The sequence below is a fragment of the Schistocerca piceifrons genome, chromosome 2, assembly GCF_021461385.2.
Source record: "Schistocerca piceifrons isolate TAMUIC-IGC-003096 chromosome 2, iqSchPice1.1, whole genome shotgun sequence".
Classification (NCBI taxonomy): Eukaryota; Metazoa; Arthropoda; class Insecta; order Orthoptera; family Acrididae; genus Schistocerca; species Schistocerca piceifrons.
This window is the reverse complement of record NC_060139.1, coordinates 253,193,004-253,214,523: the sequence shown is the minus strand read 5'-3', so window position 1 is coordinate 253,214,523 and position 21,520 is coordinate 253,193,004. Positions and strand designations below refer to the sequence as shown.

At 45.1% G+C, this 21,520-nt stretch overlaps 1 protein-coding gene across 1 annotated transcript in view; it reads right to left on the bottom strand.

Moving 5' to 3' along the window:
- LOC124777657 (sialin-like) overlaps positions 1–21,520 on the bottom strand; it is a 155,100-nt gene that overhangs the window by 54,498 nt on the left and 79,082 nt on the right. The window contains exon 2 of the mRNA XM_047253139.1: positions 17,319–17,415. Coding sequence (XP_047109095.1) covers positions 17,319–17,374 — 56 coding nt within the window. The 5' untranslated portion in view covers positions 17,375–17,415. The remainder of the gene's footprint in view (positions 1–17,318; positions 17,416–21,520) is intronic.

The following is a 21,520-nucleotide window of genomic DNA, read 5'->3' as shown; positions in this document are numbered from 1 at the left end:
ATCTGTGGTTGAACCCTATTGGGTAGGTGAGACACTATGTTCCAGTATTACCCAAGGCGACCACTTGGATACCACCTGGTGATAGATACATAAACTAGATTGACTTCATCCTTGCGTGAATAAGTTGGAAGACTTCTATCTTGGAGTGTAAGACCTTTCCTGGGCTGACTGTGGAAATGATCACATTCAGTTGCCTACGAGAATGCGGTTTAAGCTCAAATCCACCAAGAAGAGTGCAGGAAGGCAACTAAAACTCCCAAAAAAGGGAGCTCTTCGGGAATTTGGTGAGCTTCTAAGACCAAAAGTCCACAATATTAGTCTTGATAAAGATACACCAGCATCACAAACTTGGGACGAAGTGAAGGAGGTCGTTTCCTCATCACTTCCGACATTAGAACGACCATAAAGTACAAAACATGCTTGGCTATCACAGTCCACGCTGCAACTAACAAAAGAGATATACGAACCTGTACAGAGAAATACAACGGAACTGCAGAAAGGCCACATCTCATTTCATTAACGGTATCTATGATGAGATAGAACAACATCTTAATCCCAGTTAATTACGTGATCTCTTCGAGGAATCACGAGCATCACTGGTGAATTTAATCCTCGTACGTGGGTGTGGGTGATGAGAATAGCAACCCTGCCGGAGACAAAGAAGAGGCTGTTGCGAGGTGGAAAGTTGTGTAATGGGATCAACAACAGTACGGGAAGTCGAGCACTTGAGCAACTTACATTGGAACCTGCTATTTTACACAGTGAAATAAAGCGCAATACAACATCTGAAGAACTATAAATCCCCTGGTCTGGATAGTATACATCTAATGAGATGAGCAAGGAAACGGGACAGGAAGGCGTTGATACTATGCCTTCAATACGTACAAGAATATGGCAAAGTGGGGAGTGGCCCGAAGACTGTTCGAAGTCTCTCTTCGTCCCCCTGCACAAGATAGTGTCAATCAGAAACTGCTTCAACTACTGAGCTATTGCTCCAATATTCCATGCAAACAAAATCTTGCTCTATATCTTGAACTAGCGTTTGAAGCCACACACTCAGCCTCACATATCCACAGAACAAGCTCATTTTGTCGAAGGAAAAGAATCTAATGAATAGACTCTCAGCATACAACAAATAATCGAGAAATCGCAAGAGTTCTGTGTTCCTGTCTTCAGCTGCTTCCTTGGCTATAGTAAAGTCTTTGTGTTGTCTGGGAAAAGTTGTGGCACGTGCTTGCAGAGTTCAGTGTACCACCACACTTGACAACACTGACCAGAAGTGTATAGAATGATCACCTCTCAGTTATGGAGATAAGTGCAGGCACATCTGATTTCTTCGGTGTATCAAAAGGTGACGGACAGGGTTGTGTTCTATCCCCCCAATTGTACGACATCACGTCATTAGGAATGCACTTAATGGTGGACTAACGGCATCTGAATTGGTTGCAGAACTATTAACAGCGCCGCAATTTGTTGATGACACCGTGCTTTTAGCGAGCAGGGAAGATGAATTTGCTGAGCTACTAACAAAAGTAAAACACTTTATTCTATTAAATAGGACCTAATAGACCTCAATCTCAGCAAGCCTAAACTCATGATAATTGATCGAGGAGAACAGGTTCAACTCACAGGTTGACTGAAGGAAATGGAAGTCGTGCGTTCTTTCATCCATCTTGAGTCAACAATCTGTGAGACGGGAAGCTGTGAAAATGAGATAAGAATACGAATCACGTTAGGGCGGGTGACTATGAAGAAGCTCACCAAAGATCTGGCAGAACAGAGCAATAACTAACAATCTTTTATGGTTGCGAGACATGGACCTCTAAAGCCAGAGACAAAGAGCATGTCGGTGCATTTGAACTTTGGCGCTGGTGCAGGATCCAGTGCGTAAAATGGACTGAAAAAGAGCTAATGTGTCTATATTGGGCAACTCATTACCTCCGTGAGTCTTTCTCCTCGTGACAACCAAAAAATTCTCCAGTTCTTTGGCCTTATTGAGAGAAGAAATGGAGAAACCGTAGAGATACGCTACCGCTCATTAATTTCAACACACCTAATAAACGACATCTAGTTATCTGCAGATAAGGTCTAATACCGGGGTACGGTTGAGGAAGCAAAGGAATAGTACAACAGTTGTACACATCATGATTTTTGTTTGTGGTCATCGAGATACAATAGTATCCAACAACCAATGTTGTGTATATAAACTTTATGCACCTATCTGATATGTTTGTTTACCTATTTGCCGACGGACGCCGCATTTGGTGCACCTGTGTTGTTCCCTGTAGTGATTGATGACCGCAGCGAACGGCAAGCATTGCTACGACACATAACGTGTGGTTCCTCCACGTCAGTTTCTTCGTGACACTGAAGTGTGCACATCGCTAGTATGGCCCCACGAGTGGAGATATCCATAGAAAAACGGGCTGCAATTGTAACACTTAGCCAAGCAGGTTTATCTATTCGCCGAATTGCGAAACAGTGCAGTGTGTCAACAGGGGAAGTGCAATACACCCTTCACCGCCAGAAGACAACAGATAGCAATAAGGACATACCGCGAGCAGGACGACCTCGTAAAACAACTAAAAGTGATGATAAATATATCAGAATTATCGGTAAGAGAAATAGACCCAAAACAGCGCCCCAAATTCGTGCAGAATTGGTAGAAATGAACACGACAACAATATCTGTTGCAACATTAAAAAGGAGACTAACTGAAGCCGGCTTCGAAGGATGTGTCACAGCAAGAAAACCCCTTCTAAGGCCCATAAATAAACAGAAGAGACTTATATGGGCTAAAAAACATCGTAATTGGACATCGGAAGAGTGGATGAAAGTCTTATTCACCGATGAATCGAAGTTCGAGATTTTTGGAACCGGAAGGAGAATACCTGTTCCCCGATTTGTACGGGAAAGGGTAGTACAGCAGTGCGTTCTACCTACAGCTAAACACGGTGGAGGTTTTAATATGGTTTGGGGATGTTTTGCCGGACATTGTGAAAACAGAAGGATGAATCTATCAGAAGCAGTACCACCGCATACTTCAGTTTCATGCAATACGAAGTGGATTCCGCTTAATAAGGAAAGGGTTCACCTTACAAGAGGATAATGACCCAAAACATCGGTCGGCATACTTTACGAACTACATTGCATCAAAGGAAAAGCAGAAAGTACTGAGTGATATGGCATGGTCGTCCTAAAGCCCCGATTGTAATCCCATTTAAATTGTCTGGCATGAAGTGGACAGTCGTATCAGGGAAGTTAATATATCCAGCAAGGATCATCTCTGGAAAATTGTTAAGGATGTGTGGAATCTAATAGATTCACGATACTTACAAAAGCTGATGGACCGCATTACTCGAGTTTGTGAGGCAGTCATTAAATCCAAAGGAGGATACTTTGACGAAAGTAAAATATAATGATTTTGATTGTATTATATACGTGAAAGTTGATATAATTATATTCTGTGAGAAATAATGTTTGATTTGTGTTGTAAATATGAAATACCAGGGTGTATTGAAATTAATGAGCGGTAGTGTAATAATCATAGAAGGGAAGAACAGCGAACAGTTGGATTGATCAAGTCAAGTAGATCGCTGGTCTGCCTCTTCAGCAGGCTCTAAGAGAAGCTGGTAAAATCGTCCAGGATGGAGCCGCTTGGTTCATGGGCTCACGACGGTCAGCAGTTAGCACAACGACTTGTGATGATTCAGTAAGAGAAGTAAAAGGGACGCATCCTGCTGATTAGACTCCACGGCGGCACGGAAACATGGCAGCAAGGCAGCAGCGGCAGATCAAAGCGACGCAGCGCAAGGACAAAGGAGTCGCTTCTTTTCCCAGTAGGCCACGCAGGGCCGTTTAAAGGCTGGACCCGCTCCGGAGAAGCGCATTTCGGTGGCCTCGTGTGAAGGGGTACTAAGTTCAGTGTTAATGACTCCCTTCCTGCAGTTCACATTAATAAGTTGAAGATATTAATTTCAGTGTTTTATCCGTGTCTTTGTCCACGAAAAAACAATCCATTAGCCATGTTATCAATCCGCGTCCCTCGTTACCAATCCTACCCCTCGTTTCTTCAGTTTCGACAATCGAAAACTGGCTCTCTTACAGCACAGATACATGTGGATTTCAAAAATGGAAAACCAGAATGAGATCCAGCCTCAGTGGCCAGAGACGGCGGCCATGTGTGTACGTGTGAGCTGTGCTTGCGTGAATGTGTGAAGAAAGGCTTTTGGCCACAAGTTCATTTGGATATAAATCTTTTTGTTGTGTCTTTCTGCAACTCAACATCTCCTCTATATGGTGAGTAGTAGTACATGCAGGTACGAAACTTTCATGCTCAGATAGGTGTGTTATCCCGAAGTATTGACTTTTGTTACTGAATATAAAGAATAAATCAACCTACTAAAGAAAAAATGAATATGTAGGCTCCATAGAACTATATCTTTACAATGATCTATCGGACTTTTGTCAGGAGGTCGAGCTAACTATTCAGCACTCTGAGTTGATAGTAGCAGAGGTGTTCTTCGTCGGTGGATCGCTTTTACGAGGATATTGGACATGTCATTAAGTTCAAGAACTAAAAAAATAACTTACTCTTATGCACAGACATTTACATACTTACAGGTCTAATTTGGCAAGGATGGGACAGGTGGTCGGCCATAGTCTTATAGTAGGAATCATCCCGGCATTTGCTTGAAGTAATTTAGGGAAACCACGGAAAACCTAAATCGGAATGGCCAGATGTAGGTTGGAGGCTCCAACTTTCCGAATGTAAGTCCATAAGTCCATTCTGTTTAAAACAGCGCTATTTCATTTGGTTTATCCTTAGTGTGCAATACTGATTCGCAAAGAAGTTATTTAATAATATAAAAGGTTAGTGTTAACTGTTCACTACTTTCTCACCACCGACCAATGCACACGCTACACACACCATAAAAACAGTGTTTCGTAATGTGACGCCACATATACTATCAGCTGGTACCAGTTCCATAGCGACGATGTTTTTTTTCTTTTTTTTCATTTTATGTCCAGCAACTTCCCATTTGCTAGCCTGAAAAAGTGAATTAGTATCCCTCTATAGTGAGTGAGAGGGTGAGTTGAAAATGTGAATAAGGTGCTAGTATTATACAGTGCATAGCTTTGAGGGCAAGGATCACCAGAAAAGAAAAATAACATAGTGTGAAAGCGTCATGTGAAATTATAGATGTTTATTATTAGTATTATTATTATTATTATTTCATATGTTACATGTTTTACCAAACCTGTACTTTGTGTTAACTAAGTGATTCTTCACTGCATAGAATGTATTGCTTAACAAGAATTTTTTACTGCCTTTTTACATAAGTTCGTTTTAATAACCTCTATAATTTCTCATGGCATTTCATTGTACAATTTATTGCGCAATTGTATTCCTGGGTAGAAAATGTTGCTTTGAGTTTTATGTTAATTCTTCTAAGTAAATGTATGTTCAATCTAGACGTTGTTCTGTGGTCATGGACGGACATGTTTGCGCAGTAGCTATCAATGTTATTTTATATGTAAATAATCGATTGATAAATGTACTCACATGATTCAGTTAAAATCCCCAGTGTTTTGAACAGATCCTTACAATGATCTCGACTATTATTTTTGGTTATCACTACTATGGCTCCTTTCTGTAGTTTGAAAACAGTGTTTATATCGTCTGCTTTTGTTTGTTTCTCAGAATCCCATATCCAAGAGTTGAGGGTACATATGAGTACTATGTACCGCTAACTAAAACACGCTGGCTGTTACACACTGATGACGGGTCTCTAAGGGCGTAACATGATGGTGATATTCTGTTTGCAAGAACCCTTGCATGTTGACACCTCTTCGGTTGAGAATCGATTTTTACTTCTAGAAATTTTGTGTTTGTTCCGACATTGGAGGAAGCATCGTGCCCAACGATAAATACAGGCCTAAGCGCACATCTGCGTGGCGTCAACAGTGTAGTGTTAACCCCGGCCGACACAAATGCATGAAGCCTGGGGCCCATATCACACTATAGATCTTTGACAAAGATCGTTGTCAAAGATATCGTCAAACTTCTTTAATCAAACTACTTCACTGAAGCTATTACATGATCGTAAAGTTTTTCGTCATGCCGTAGGTATTCGGGATTGGACGTGGAACTGCTAATCGCCTGTACAACAACATAAATGTTGGTAGCGAGCGCATGGCTTGAAAAGAAAGAGGAGTTGAAACGATTGTGGGTGAAACGGTGGGCAGCGGGAAGAAAAACCCGAAGTGTTCACCACAATTTGCTTCGTGACCTACAGTCCGAAGACATAAAGAACAACGAAAAGTACCGGGTGATCAAAAAGTCAGTATAAATTTGAAAACTTAATAAACCGCGGAATAATGTAGATAGAGGGGTAAAAATTGACACACATGCTTGGAATGACATGGGGTTTTATTAGAACAAAAAAAAGTATTGCTAGATGCGTGAAAGATCTCTTGCGCGCGTCGGGTTTGGTGGTGATCGTGTGCTCAGCCGCCACTTTCGTCATGCTTGGCCTCCCAGGTCTCCAGACCTCAGTCCGTGCGATTATTGGCTTTGGGGTTACCTGAAGTCGCAGGCGTATCGTGATAGACCGACATCTCCAGGGATGCTGAAAGACAACATCCGACGCCAATGCCTCACCATAACTCCGGACATGCTTTACAGTGCTGTTTACAACATTATTCCTCGACTACAGCTATTGTTGAGGAATGATGGTGGACATATTGAGCATCTCCTGTAAAGAACATCATCTTTGCTTTGTCTTACTTTGTTATGCTAATTATTGCTATTCTGATCAGATGAAGCACCATCTGTCGGACATTTTTTGAACGTTTGTATTTTTTTGGTTCTAATAAAACCCCATGTCATTCCAAGCATGTGTGTCAATTTGTACCTCTCTATCTACATTATTCCATGATTTATTCAGTTTTCAAATTTATACTGACTTTTTGATCACCCGGTATTTGGGACATGTCAGTTCGTGCATATGAAAGTTGATCCCGTATTTGCGTACACGATGTTCACTTAAGAAATGCCGTTTCTTAATTTCATTCATCGAATTAGATGTTTTTAAAAAGCGTACAACTGAGTCATCCATGAATTAAATAATGAAACACTGCACTGGTCACCTGTACGTATTTTTTCACGCTCGTTATGACGCGTTTCGAGAATTTATTCTCATTATCAAGAGGAAATATTTACATGGATAATTTATGTGGTGTTTGTATGTGTGTTGTTTTGCCTCTCTTGTTGTGCTTTTATGGTTTACTGCAATCAAACATATTCCTTTTGTTCAATTTTCCGAAGCATCACATAAACACCTATGTAAATATTTGTACTTTATAGTGAGAATAAATGTTCGCAAAGCATAGTGTAAAACGTGAAACAATACGTGATTGATGCATAGTTTCATTATTTAAATCACGAATGTTATTTCTAAAGAAGACCTGTCTCCTGGTTTAGTTAAGAATTTTAGCAACAGGCAATAAAAACACATTAAAAAAAGTTTTCGCGTCACCTCGGTTCTGAGAGTTCCGAAACCTGTACAGGAAATTGGCGTAGAGATCAACACAAACATCATTTCCTTCTTTTTTATTGCTCATGAAAACCACACATTGCATGTTGTACCACCATACAGCGAGACCTTCAGAGGTAGTGGTCCAGGTTGCTGTACACACCGGTACCTTTAATTCCTAGTAGCATGTCCCCTTGCACTGATGCATGCCTGTATTCGTCGTGGCATGTTATCCACAATTTCATCAAGGCACTATTGGTAAAGATTGTCCCACACCTCAACGGCGATTCGGCGCAGATCCCTCAGAGTGGTTGGTGGGTCACGTCGTCAATAAACAGCCCTTTTCAATCTATCCCAGGCATGTTCGATAGGGTTCATGTCTGGAGAACATGCTGGCCACTCTAGTCGAGCGATGTCGTTATCCTGAAGGAAGTCATTCACTAGATGTGCGCGATGGGGGCGTGAATTGCCGCCCATGAAGACGAATGCCTCGCCAATATCCTGCCAATATGGTTGCACTATCGGAGGATGGCATTCACGTATCGTACAGCCGTTACGGCGCCTTCCATGAGCAGCAGAGGCGTACGTCGGCCCCACATAATGCCACCCCAAGACAGCACGGGTCCTCCACATTGCTGCACTCGCTGGACAGTGTGTTAAGGCGCTCAGCCTGACCCGGTTGCCTCCAAACACGTCTCCGACGATTGCCTGGTTGAAGGCATATGCGTCACTCATCGGTGAAGAGAACGTGATGCCAATCCTGAGCGGTCCATTCGGCATGTTGTTGGGCCCATCTGTGCCGCGCAGCATGGTGTCGTGGTTGTAAATATGGTCCTCGCCATGGACGTCAGGAGTAAAGTTGCGCATCATGCAGCCTATTGCGCACAGTTTGAGCCGTAACACGACGTCCGCACGAAAAGCATTATTCAACGTGGTGGCGTTGCTGTCAGGTTTCCTTCGAGCCATAATCCGTAGGTAGCGGTCATCCACTGCAGTAGTAGCCCTTAGGCGCTCTGAGCGAGGCATGAGATCGACAGTTCCTATCTCTCTGGATCTCCTCCATGTGCGAATAACATCGCTTTGGTTCACTTCGAGACGCCTGGACACTTACTTTGTTGAGAGCTCTTCCTGGCGCAAAGTAACAAAGCGGACGCGGCCGAACTGCGGTATTGACCGTCTAGGCAGGATTTTGCTACAAACAACACGAGCTGTGTACCTCCTTCCTGATAGAATGACTGGAACTGATCGGTTGTCGGACACCCTCCGTCTAATAGGCGCTGCCGATGCATGGTTGTTTACATCTTTAGGTGGGTTTAGTGACATCTCTGAACAGTCAAAAAGACTGTATCTGTGATGCAATATCCACAGTCAACGTCTGTCTTCAGTTCTGGGAACCGGAGTAATGCAAAACTTTTTTTTCGTGTGTGTAGTACTCGAATGCCACAGTGTACCATTTTACGTATTATTCAAGAAACAAGTGAACCAATACAAAAATCACCTAAGGAGTAATTTTTGAAGGTTAAGTTAGGTTATTTAGAGCGTAAATAAATACATTTATTTCACTTCTGTGCACTTTGAACAGTCTTGGCTGTTCACAACTACATCTTCTTCCACATCCTTTGTTTTTACATGTAAGCTTGACATCATCCAGAGTGCAGCAACTTCGAATGCAGTGGATTGCTGCAGCTACTTCTTTGTAAGATTCCAACCTCTCATTACGGTTTTTGAAGTCAGCGTGCTTAGTGTTATGAAGAATTTCGTATTCTTCATACTTTGCAATAAAGACTGTGGTGGTAGCCACGCACCAAATGTATTTCGTCATTTTATAGCTTAAATGTACTAAATCAAGCGAAGCAACATGTAAACAACGGCCCTCACTTTAACTTTCGTCAAAGTCCTTTGCTAAAAGCTACACTGCTGACGGCACACAGACGTGCGCTCAGGCCTGCATTTATCGTAGACCACGAGGTAGCATGGCGGAAAAAAAAAATAAAAAAAAAAAAAAAAAGGAGTTGTCATTACGTCACAAACTTGAAGCCGACATCTGTCACCTTATGTAACCCGTAACATTCGGTTCACCGCATTTATACGTCAATGATTCACAGCGGTGATACTTCCCCGTGGTGTCACCCTAGCATGCCTGTGGCCAGTTTCGAACATTGTGGGTATCTTGTGGTCGTATCCTCGTATCCCAAGTAGCATTTGGTGCTTTTATTGTGTGCAGGCGCAGTTATTTTCTCAAAACTGCAAGCTTGCGCCGTTTACGGATGTACTAAGCGATCCGGTCGTAATCTGAAGTTTAAAAGAATCACTTTTCATTCCTAAGTGAAGCCGTTCAAGCAATATTTTCTTTTTTATACATGAATTATGGTTGCGCTGTTTACTTTTATTCTTTCCTGTGTTTTTCACTGCCTTCCAAACTGCAAGAGGTTGTTCCTCCCAATTTAAATTTAAAAAAATCTAGCTAGAACAGCCAACGACAGCTGTCTTGTGTGTGTGAGTTTTGTGTGTATGATTGTATCAACGTGTGTGTAATTTCAGTTTATTGTTTACCGACCAATTGTAAACTTACAGGAGCGTTTCATTTGCTTTCTCTGTAAGGAGTTCCCTGGAGAGAGAGTCACGGATGCGCTAAACGAGGAGAGGTCGCAGTCATTAAAAGAAAGGCGTTTTTCGTTTCGGTAGGATGTTAAAAAAAAATGATTCAAATGGCTCTGAGCACTATGGGACTTAACATCGGAGGTCATCAGTCCCCTAGATCTTAGAACTACTTAAACCTAACCAAACTAAGGACTTCACACACATCCATGCCCAAGGCAGGATTCGAACCTGCGACCGTAGCAGTCGCACGGTTCCAGACTGAAGCGCCTAGAACAGTTCGGCCACCGCGGCCGGTTCGGTGGGATGTATTCATGAAATTTCAGTCACCGGTGTGAAGACTTTTTGGCACAGTACTCGAAGATGTCACTTTGTCAGTGGTTGCAGCGAGACTCATCGTAGTCATGAAGGGTCGCGGTTTCATAATTTGCTGAATCTTCGACTTGCTGAAACAGGTGGTGAACCTGAACAACAGAAGGAGCACCATTTAACCTTTTGACCACTTTCTCAGTGGTTGCAGCAAGACTCATCGTAGTCATGAAGGGTCGCGGTTTCATAATTTGCTGAATCTTCGACTTGCTGAAACTTAGGCGGTGAACCTGAACAGCAGAAGGAGCACCATTTAACCTTTTGGCCATATTTTTCTGAGTTTAACCAAAGTTTAAAGGGGCGCTCCATGTCAGTTTGTAGCGCAGCTGGTGCTTCATATTATTCGACTATTACTTTTATCTATTTTGGTATTTAATTGTATTGACCATACAATCATTGACTTATTATAAAATTTAATAACAAAAACATATTACAAAATTTCGTTTTCCTTCTTATACGGCAGTTTTGTTTAAATGTAATACATTCACATAAAAAAGAAACTAATCTATTATACACTCTCACATCGTCAAATAGTCGAGAGCACTTGGCAGCTATTGGCCAGAATTTGCTAAAATTTTCAGCAAATTTTTATGTTGACTATTATGTCTCTAGCAGGAAGAAAAAAGCACATGGTTGAGATCTCCAATTGATGTCCCGTCAAACTCAACATGGAGACTCAATAACTTTGATTCGATACAGATCACTAGAAAATGGACCGTAGCTGAATCTCATTATTATGAGGGGGTGTTCAATAAATTTCTTTCTTTATTCAGGATTCCAGTACACAAGATTATTCCCCACTCTTTTCGCTACAAAACCCTACTTTTCAACATACTCTCCATTCAACATGACGGTCTTACGCCACCTTACTCGAATGGCCTGTGTTCCCGCATGGTATCAGTCTATTGGCCGACGTGGTGGTACCACTCTACTGGTCGATGTCGGAATCAACGTCTTGCTGCGTCAGTAACCTCTCCATTATCCATGTACTGCTTCCTGCGGAGTGCAACATTCATTGGGCCAAGCCGATGAAGTCGGAAGGCGAAGAACATACCGGGCACACGCCTTTGAGTATCCCAACTGGTGGACGTGTGTCCCAGCACTACCAACAGAAACGTCTAGCTGAGCAGCGAGGTGTTTGATTGTGTCTGTCGATCACATCGAATGAGTGTCTGCACGTTCCAGTGTTGCAGGAGCCAAAGCTGTGTGCGGCCAGCCGGCACGCGGAAGATCTGAGAGGGTAGCGCGACCTTCTTGTAGACGTCTCGCCCAACGATTCACCGTGCTTTTGTTCACTACCAGGCCCCCGTAGACACTCAGCAAGTGCTGTGAATATCTGCGATGCCTGGTTTTCCGCGCAAAAAAGGCCTCAATGACAGCGCTCTGCTTGGAACGCACATCTGCTACAGATACTATTTTCAAGGTTATTATGAACTGTCGGAACTTCATGAAGCTACATGAAACAATACAGGCTGAAACGGGAATATTCCACGATGTCCCACAACGAATCCTGCATTTTCTCAAGCGGAACTGACGGAGAAAAATGTGTCATGCATTACTTATTGAACGTCCCGCGTGTTAGAGATGTTTATCTCCTGTTTCCTTTTAACGAAGTAAACGAAACTTTTTGGAGAATATTTGGCTATATTTTTACGTAACTTTTGCCTCTTATAGTTTTAGAATGATTCCACCTTCTTACCCATCTTGAAAGGCTCGTTTTTTTTCAATCATACTGTTTTTTTTCGATCCGTGGTAGTCTGAAATCACGAGTTTGTGGCTTGTTCATGAGCGTTTATGTACTCGTTGAATATCGTTCTTACGTGGCTCCTCACCCACATGGATTATACGTGTTGTCCAGCTGCATTGTTTTTTCTTTCACTTCTTGTTTGACATCCAGAATGAAGTAAGACAGACATTTCTTTGTGGACTGGGAAAATTGTTGATGGTATCCAGGGTTTCAGCAGAAAAATCTGGAAACTGGGTACAGATACTGATACGTCATAATTTAGCTTTTGATACGGAAGAAGACCGTACCTACCAAATTACAGTTCTATCCAGCGTTTCAATTTTGTCTTCTAACGGGTGCGTTTGAAGAGTTGCTCTTCTAAGGGAGAGTTTTCCTGCCATCAGGAGCCTTCTGTCAATAGCGAACTATGTCGACTATCCCAGCCACCTTCGCTCATCTCTACGCCATTCTCTGACGTGCGTCAACTGTTTAATATATACGGGGGCTGTAGTTCTGTGAAACACTTCTTTTGTAACAATGTCGTGTCAATTCCTTCATTGCGCTATTTGTATTTTGTCCCAATTCGCGAAAACTAGTGTATTTAGCGGAATCGTCTCGGACAGGTGCTCAGAATTCAGATTTTGTTCCTTAATCATTAGACACCAGCACACCAGCACGCGTGGCTGTCTCCGGTCCCCGTTGCGCTGCGTCTCACGAACGGTCTGCTGCTGCGACCTAATGGCTTCCTGAATGCTGTAATTACTCTACGTCACAGTCTGAGCAGAGTGCTGAATAGGGGCTCCCAGCTTTGCGTTTACCTTTTGTGGCTGACATGGAGGGAGAACAATCGGCACCTTCATTATTGTGTCGATGTTTTAGTTTAGTTTAGTTTTATTTTTAGTTATGTCATGTTCCGTAGATCATTTTCCCGATTATTTTATCGATATGATGTGGATCAAGTCAGATTACAACATATATATACACACATGAACAGTGCTAATATTAATATTAGTAAAATTTTTAGTTCTACACATACAACTACATTTAGAGGTGCTTTCTTTTTACCATCTTTGAAACAGAAACTCATCCATGGAGTAGAAGGAGTTGTCCAAAATAAATGATTTTAAGCTAGATTTAAAACTTGATCTGCTACCTGCCTGACACTTTATGTTGTTGGGTAAATGATCAAAGATTTTCATTGCTGAATAACAACGGATAGGAAAGGTCGTTTTTCCCTCTAGTGTTGTACATTTTGGTGGTCGAGAAACACCTTATCACAAGTGCCATTTTCGCTACTAGTAACGACGTTCTGACCTTCTTTTAACGTATTCAGGATTTCTTAACATAGGTTTTACCTTTGCTCCCTGTATTTATATGCAATGGGTTATGAATAAATCAGTATTTTGTAGAACCTTACGATTTCCTAATTCTGTCCCTTACTAATATCTGGTTAACTTTTTACCCACAGGGCAAGTGGTATAAATCTCGCCTGTGCCCAGAGTCGCCAACGAACGCTAGCACCTTGGTGTTCATGCTAAAGGTAGCCAGTGTGAACTGTAGTGACGGAAGAAATTTGTCACTGCCAGTATTTAACTGTAAAGGAATTGAAGGAGAAGGCAAATTTCTCGACCACCAAAATATATTATGACGTCGCGGGTTGCGCCCCATGCTCTAAACAGATATCTTATGGGGTGTGAACACGTGAGGCGGTTGCTAGTGACCCGCCCGTTGGATTTGGACATTAAGTTCGGCCATCCTTAGAAGTCCTCAATGATGAGTGGCCTATTTGGTGAAATTGGTGTATTTTTCATAACGATCATTAACAAAAGACTCCCTGCGTAGCGATTTCCTCCTGAAAATGTTCCAGTAGTGCTAAACTCTCCCAGTAGCCATTGCAGTGTACTCACATTACTCTTCACCTGCAGGAATGGCATTTGCTGCTCAGAAAGTATACTGGCATAAAGATACAGTTTCAGTCAGAGTATACCAAAGGCATGGAACCACATCGGTCAAGCTGATTATGATGTAACGTTTTCATATTCCGTTAGTGTACTTTTCTTAATGAGTTAAGAGTTGTATCATAGTTTAGGATGCACCAACAACAATGGAAAGTAAATGAATCATTCCTAAGGTAGGAGACGAGGTACTGGCAGAAGTAAAGCTGTGAGTACCGGGCGTGAGTCGTGCTTCGGTAGCTCAGTTGGTAGAGCACTTGCTCGCGAAAGGCAAAGGTCCAGAGTTCGAGTTTTGGTCGGGCACACAGTTTTAATCTGCCAGGAAGTTTCGAATCATTCCTAATTTTTCAGTATGTCCCACAGTTACCCTTGGGAACAGCTTATAGCCTCCATAACATGAACGGATTAATAATCTTATCAGACCGGCTGATGTTGCTTCGCTAGTGTCCACCTCCACACAGAGATAGGAGAATGATGACAAAAAAGTACAACTGGAAGAAGCTGGTAACTTCAAAGAGCTTTTAGCTTCGACCGTACAGAACAATCAAGCAACACAGATGTATAAAATAGTGTCTGCTTTTTGAGGCTTTTTTGGGTTGTCCATCAGCATCTAGTAAGGTCAGCGGACAAAATATTAGTAACCTCCTTAAAAAGCACACACGCCAATTTGGAGCACCGTAGATGGTACGAAACTGGTACCAGGAAGTTATACGATCCATCTTCCACCACTGACGTAACTAGTAAGTTACGTCACCTGTATTTAGCCCTCAGTTGTATGTAATCGAAGGGGTAAGATGGGTCGATATTGAAACTTGACAGGATGACAGAGAAGGACTGATTTGTTTTGATGTACCCGTGACCACGCCGTGACTGAAGTTGCCCGATTAGTTTGTGTATCAGTGTGGACTCTACAACGTGTCCACAACGAATGTGTGCCATGCGCTAGCATGTAACAAGGCGTAAGAACGGTAATCGTAAAAGTATTCTAACCGAGAGGTACCAAAGGTCAGTGTAACGCCCTGTCAATGACAGTTGGTTTCAAAGCCGACAGGAATCACTGGTATCAGTGGATGCAAGTCTATCCCAACTAGTTAACGAGTGAAAATTGCATACAATGCATATTTGGACTCAGGTACCTAGCAAAGGGCTATTGCCCAAGCAGCACAGAAAGTGGAGAGTAGCTGACTCTAGGCGATGTGGTCCTACGAGTCCCATTTTCTCTCTTTTCGAATGATGCAAGGCGTCGATGCACCGACGGTTCAATGAACGCGTTTGGTGAGTCCAGTTGAGGCTAGATGAGGTTCTGTGACCTTTTGGTGATGGTTTCTTCACCATGATTTCAGCTCACCCGTTCAGGTTACAGTCAACGTGAACCAGGATATTTACTTATCATTCTCAGTAACCAAGTGTTACCATTTCCTCTACATCTTCTCGTGATGCTTGTGCTGTGGACCCTCCCGTCTTCCATGCTGAAGTCTGCAAGCATACGTTTCTGATTTGGGATAGGACTGTTCATATTTTGAAAAATATGGGGAGTCTGATATGTGGAGTTTTAAAAAAGTATCATATTCAGCTCTCGATAAAATTAAGAAGTATCGATATTTCGACAGTAAAACTATCGAAGTACCTCCGTATAAAAATATCGACTGTACATTGTAAATACACTGCCGGTATTAGATCTGTACGTTTAAGTATTGATTTATTATTAGATATTCCGTACATCAACAAGGTAGCAGCCTGCCCCTTAGAGTAATAATTGAAAGGAACCCGATGCACGTTCATGCTTGGCGATAACCACTTTGCTAACGATGGTAACTGCACGTAAGTGGCACAATAGAAGGTGTCCGATGGGTCCGTTGTTCGGTTTCGTCATATATCGGGTTTGTCAGGAACACTTCATGTCGACTTCCCGGTATTTTTTTTTTTTCATTTCTGCAGCGTCAGTGACCTAGTAGGTGCGGTATCAACATTGCTTGATGACGTTAAACATTGCTATTTCTGTTTGTAGCGTCGAGTGCTTACTGCATCAGCATTTGGCTTCACACCTCTCCGCCCATCTCTGAGGCCAATCATGTCATTTAGATTTATTTTCGTCATTTTCAGCAACTGTTTTTGAAGAAAACCAATGTTTTTTAACAGAACTGATATGCTATTTCGTCAGACTGGAAATCCTGTTATTCCATTCACACCGAACCTCCCTCCTCCCCCCCCCCCAGTGCAATCGCACTACTACTTTTGCCCCACATGTAGTTGCTTCACATAGTCAAAGAGAAAGACTAGACGTGATAAAATCTCAAAAAGTAGTAAGATTACTTCAGACAGTGAAAGTAAAATTACGTTCAACTACAATTTCAAAAGAAGAACCTCAAATATTTAGCGGAAACTGTGAAAAAAATATAGCATAAAATAAAAATATCGGCACTCGATATCCCAATTTTGATATCGGTATATCGGCGGAAATGAAATCGCCTGTATGTATCGACATTCTGGGATAAAATATCGATATTCTATCAATAGCTCTAGTTTGAGTGGCACCGAGGCACTGTTTGCACCACGACTGGCCCCCTAAATCACTCGATCTTAATCCCATGAGACGTTGGGAACAGTGGGTGAAACGTGACAGTCAATACCGTGCAATTTCGTAAACCTGCAGGAGCTTATCATCGGTGAGTGGCTTCAGGTTGTTTTGGCACCCCCGAAGAAACTTGTGGACTCCATTCTTCGCCGAATCGAGGCCATTATCAAAGCAAGAGACAAGGCTACACGGTATTAGCCTGATTCCTGGGGGCCGGCCTCTGTGGCCGTGCGGTTCTAGACGCTTCAGTCCGGAACCGCGCTGCTGCTACGGTCCCAGGTTCGAATCCTGCCTCGGGCATGGATGTGTGTGGTGTCCTTAGGTTAGACAGGTTTAAGCAGTTTTAAGTGTAGGGGACTGATGACCTCAGATGTTAAGTCCCATAGTGCTTAGAGCCAATTGAACCATTTTTAGACTACTGTATGCCTACTATCGCCGTAGTTTCGACATCCTTGATGTAGCAGGTGATGGCTTTCGTGTAGTGGCCTCCTCGTCTCTCTTTCTCGTCCAGTTCGGAGACAGCATCGTAGTTGTCGACGTGAGAGAAAAGGACTTACCATCGCAGGGCCTCTTCCTTGCGCTCCACGCTGTCTCCATCAGTGGTGGCAGCCATCGTCGTACTGCAGCGCCCTCTGTACGTCACTGTCTCGCAACCTGTAACACACACGACCACTCAATGAGTGCCGAAAACGCTGACGACACAAGAACAGCCAGTTCATCCATCGCGCTCCCTCAATAAGCAGTCTACTATCTTGTGATAACGTAGATTTTCCCGGCGTATCAAATACTGATGATTTTCACGGGTTTGCAGCCGGGTTCCATCGTCCTGACGACAACACGATATTTCGGCGGACCATCTGGCCGCCATCTTCAGGTGATATTGAGTGCACAATCACGCCGGAACTGAAGAGACCTCGCAGACGCAGATGCACGTGACTGAGGGCTGAACCCTCTGCTGGGGACGAAGTTCTAGCGCTACTAGGGCGCTTCGCCTTCTTATATGGTGTGTTGAGATGTGGGTTAACATGGTGGTTGTGGTCGTTTCTTGGCTTTTGTGCTTTTTTATATATATATAAAGGTTGAAAGGATAGTCAGAGCGATAGTGGAAGAAATGGGAAAACGAATGGCCCAATTGACTGGCCAGCGTTTTTTTTCCTGGCCTCTTCTTCTTCACAGCGGCGTCTTGATGGTGGTGGCAAACAATCTTGAGGTGTTGAGTGGGGGGGGGGGGGGAAGAAAAAGAAGTCAGAGGGTGACAGACGAAGAAGTGGAAAAAGGAAGGGCCTGTCATGAGGGGGGTGGCGTGTGGGGGGGGGGGTGAATGACATGACATGTTGGGGGGAGTAATTGTCATGAGATGAGGTGGCTAGTGCATGCGAAGTCATGGGGGGGGGGGGGCGGAATAGAAGGTCAGGCCATCGAGTGGTGGCTAGACAGTGGATACGGGTACCAAGGGAAAGGATTAAGGGATTAGGAGAGTGACGGGTTTGTTGGTAAAAGGAATTGGCTGCTGAGAGGATGCGGGTACGAAGGAGCGGCATCTCGTCCAGGATGTGGAGCTCTTGGGTTGGGAAGTCGAAGGGGAGGTGGAGGGCACGCCGGAGAGCCCGGTTCTGGACGGTTTGGAGTCGACGGAGGTGGGTGGGGGCAGCATTGCCCCACACCACCACCACATATTCAAGGATGGGGCGAACAAGGGAGGTGTACAGTCTAACAGCAAGGTGTGTGGGGAGTGAAGAGGTTGGATTGATGAGAGGGTAGAGCAGGCATAGCCGCCCCATTGTTTTACGACGCACGTCATCGATGTGGGGGCGCCAGGTGAGGCGTTGGTCCAGGGTAACACCCAAGTACTTCGCAGTACGAGTCCAGGGGACTGGGGTACCAAGGACCATCACCTGAGGGAGTCGAATGGGAATATGGCGTTGGCAGATGATAAGGGCTTGGGTTTTGGAGGGATTAAATGCCAGACGCCAGGTCCTAGCCCAATTGGTTAGGGAATCTGTAGCCCCCTGGAGCCGCTGTTAAAGACCTGCCGCACTCCGAGAACGAGAGAAGAGTGCAGTATCATCTGCGTAGAGAGCTAAATGTACCCTCGGCGCAGAGGGCAGATCGGCTGTGAAGAGGGAGTAGAGTAGCGGTCCAAGTACGCTGCCTTGTGGTACTCCTGCCCTGATGCGTCGTCGTGTAGATTTCCCATCAGGGATCTTAACATGGAAGGTGCGACCTTCCAGGTATGTGGCTATTAACCGTACATGGGAGACTGGAAAGCCGAGGGAAAATAATTTGTAGAGCAGCCCTTCGTGCCAGAGCCAGACCGAGTCAGACGCTTTGGACACGTCGAGGAGTATGGCCACGAAGTACTCCCTACGTTCTATGGCGTCCAGTGCCTCTTCTACAAGGCACAGGAGTTGGTGAGTGGTTGCGTGTCCCTGCCTGAAGCCAAACTGCTCATCAGGGAGGACTCGTTCTCGGGCAATGTGGATGAGCAGTCGTTTAAGGTACAGCCTCTCGAACACCTTGGAGATGGCGGGCAAGAGGCTGATGGGGCGGTAGCTGGCAGGGGAACAAAGATCCTTCCCAGCCTTGGGTATGGCGACCACTTCAGCATGTTTCCAGGCAGTGGGATATTGCCTGGTTGTGAGGATGTTGTTGAAAGTGGCCGTCAGGATGGGAATAGAAGCTGGGGGTAGCTGCTTGAGGAGGGCATTTGTCAGTTTATCGGGGCCACCAGCTTTCTTGGATTTGAGGTACCGCAATTGCAGTTTGACCTCCTCTTCATTGATGGGGGTGATTTCATCCTCAGGGTCCTGGACGGCAAGGAGTTGTGACTGGCATGCCATTACCAGGCGGATATGGTTGGGGTCAACGGGGTCATTGACCAGGGTGAAGTTGTGTGCGAAGACATCAGCCAAGGCATTAGCCTTGGCATCTGGTTCGGACACGAAGTCATTGCCGACCTGGAGGGGGGGGGATCCGTTGCTCTCGTCTCAGAAGGCTTTTTGTGAGCCACGAAGCAGACGGGTCACTCAGGTCAATGGCAGAGATTTTGTTCTCCCATGCCTGATTGCGGTGGTCTTGCTCCGCAGCCTTGATTTGGCGCTGTAGTCTATTGATGAGGCGCTTGATTGCCGGGTTCCGAGTGAGCTGCCATTCTCGGATGGTCCGGTTTTTCTCTGTGATGAGAGCAAGGATGTGGGGGGGAGTGGACGCAGATTGTCTGGGGGCCGTTGTGGACAGTGAGGGGTCGCTGCTGTTGCAGCATCTAGGGCAATGGTGGTGAGGTGTATGAGGGTACGATCTTCGTCCGTTTGATCGGCAGCAGGGATTGTGGGTAGGGCTGCTTCGACCCGTCTCTGATAGGACTGCCAGTCAATACCGCGGATGTTCAGGCCTTCACTCGGCCCGGTCGTGGTTCCAACGAGATCGATGGAACAGATGACCGGCCGGTGGTCAGAGGCTAGAGCGATGCGGGTGGCTGCAGTGATGGGGTCGGGAAGACCTTTCATCACTGCGATGTCTAAGACATCTGGGGGACATCCTCCAGTAGGGTATATGGTGGGGTCGTGCGGGCCAATGGTGCGGGCATGATGCCGCTCAGTGACCCAGAAGAGTCGACGACCAGATGTGTTTGTTAATCTACTGTTCCAGGCAGCATGTTTGGCATTGAAGTCACCGCCAACGAAGACGTCGTTGCCAAGCGACAGCAATGCTTCATAGGACTTGATTGTGGGGTGTCTGCGGCACCATCAATGGCCGCAAATGCGTTCTGGACGGGCACGTCTGTCACAGTCGCGGCTAGTTGATGGTGGGGTGCCATCTTACGCGGCACCTGGAAGCCTTCTGCGTCAACGATGGCTTTTTTCTTTTTGGACTGCCCGCGTTCAGGAGGCTAAGTGGCCTCAGAATCGGAGGAAGAGGCTAACTGCCGCTTCCGACGCTCAGCGATCAGGCGCCGATGGTCGTCATCAAACTCCATCACTCTCCCGTCATCGCTGTCGTCGGCTGCAGCAGCCATGTTGGGGTACGAGAGGGCCTGAATCCGAACACTGTCGACCTGCTGGCCTCCCCTCCTCTGCGGCGTCACGGAGGGCAATCAGTTGCTCCTGCAGCCCCTCCTGAATGTCAGCGTCAGACATCAGCGACGACGCAAGGTCCTCTTCAGGTGCCGGCGGCTGTTGCGGGACGCAGACGGCGTCCTGTATGTCTGGCATGTCGAGTGGAGGTCTGGTGGGGCGGGGGGAGGGGGGAGCGGGATCTAGAGCGCGGCGCACGCGGGCTTGTCCCACGTGAAGGGGGCCCTGATGCGCAAATTTGCCTATTCCTGGCCCTAGGTGCAGCTTCATTGACGGCTGCATCAATGAAGCTGCGACCAGGAGTGGCAGGGGAGGGGCAGATGACTGTGGATGCGATGGTTGTGGTGGTGATGGTGGGCATCGGCAACGCAATAACATCGCCGGCTGCAGCTGGCTTAGTCCTTTTAGTAGAACCAATCGTGTCCGTTGCCGTGTCCGTGGTCGTTGTAAGTGGGGGGCCGGATGGGGCCGCCGACGGACCGAGCTCCGCCGGACAGCGATCCGCCACACCCGTCGCATCCGAACGCACATCTTTCACTCGCGGCATCCCAGCTCGGAAAATGAAGAGACCGCAGTTTTTTTTCCCCCCTTTATTGTAATTTTCATCACCTGATACAGGCGGGCTGGCAGCAGCTTAATACGCTGCTCTTCAGCCTTATGGGGTACAATAATATGATATAGGTGAC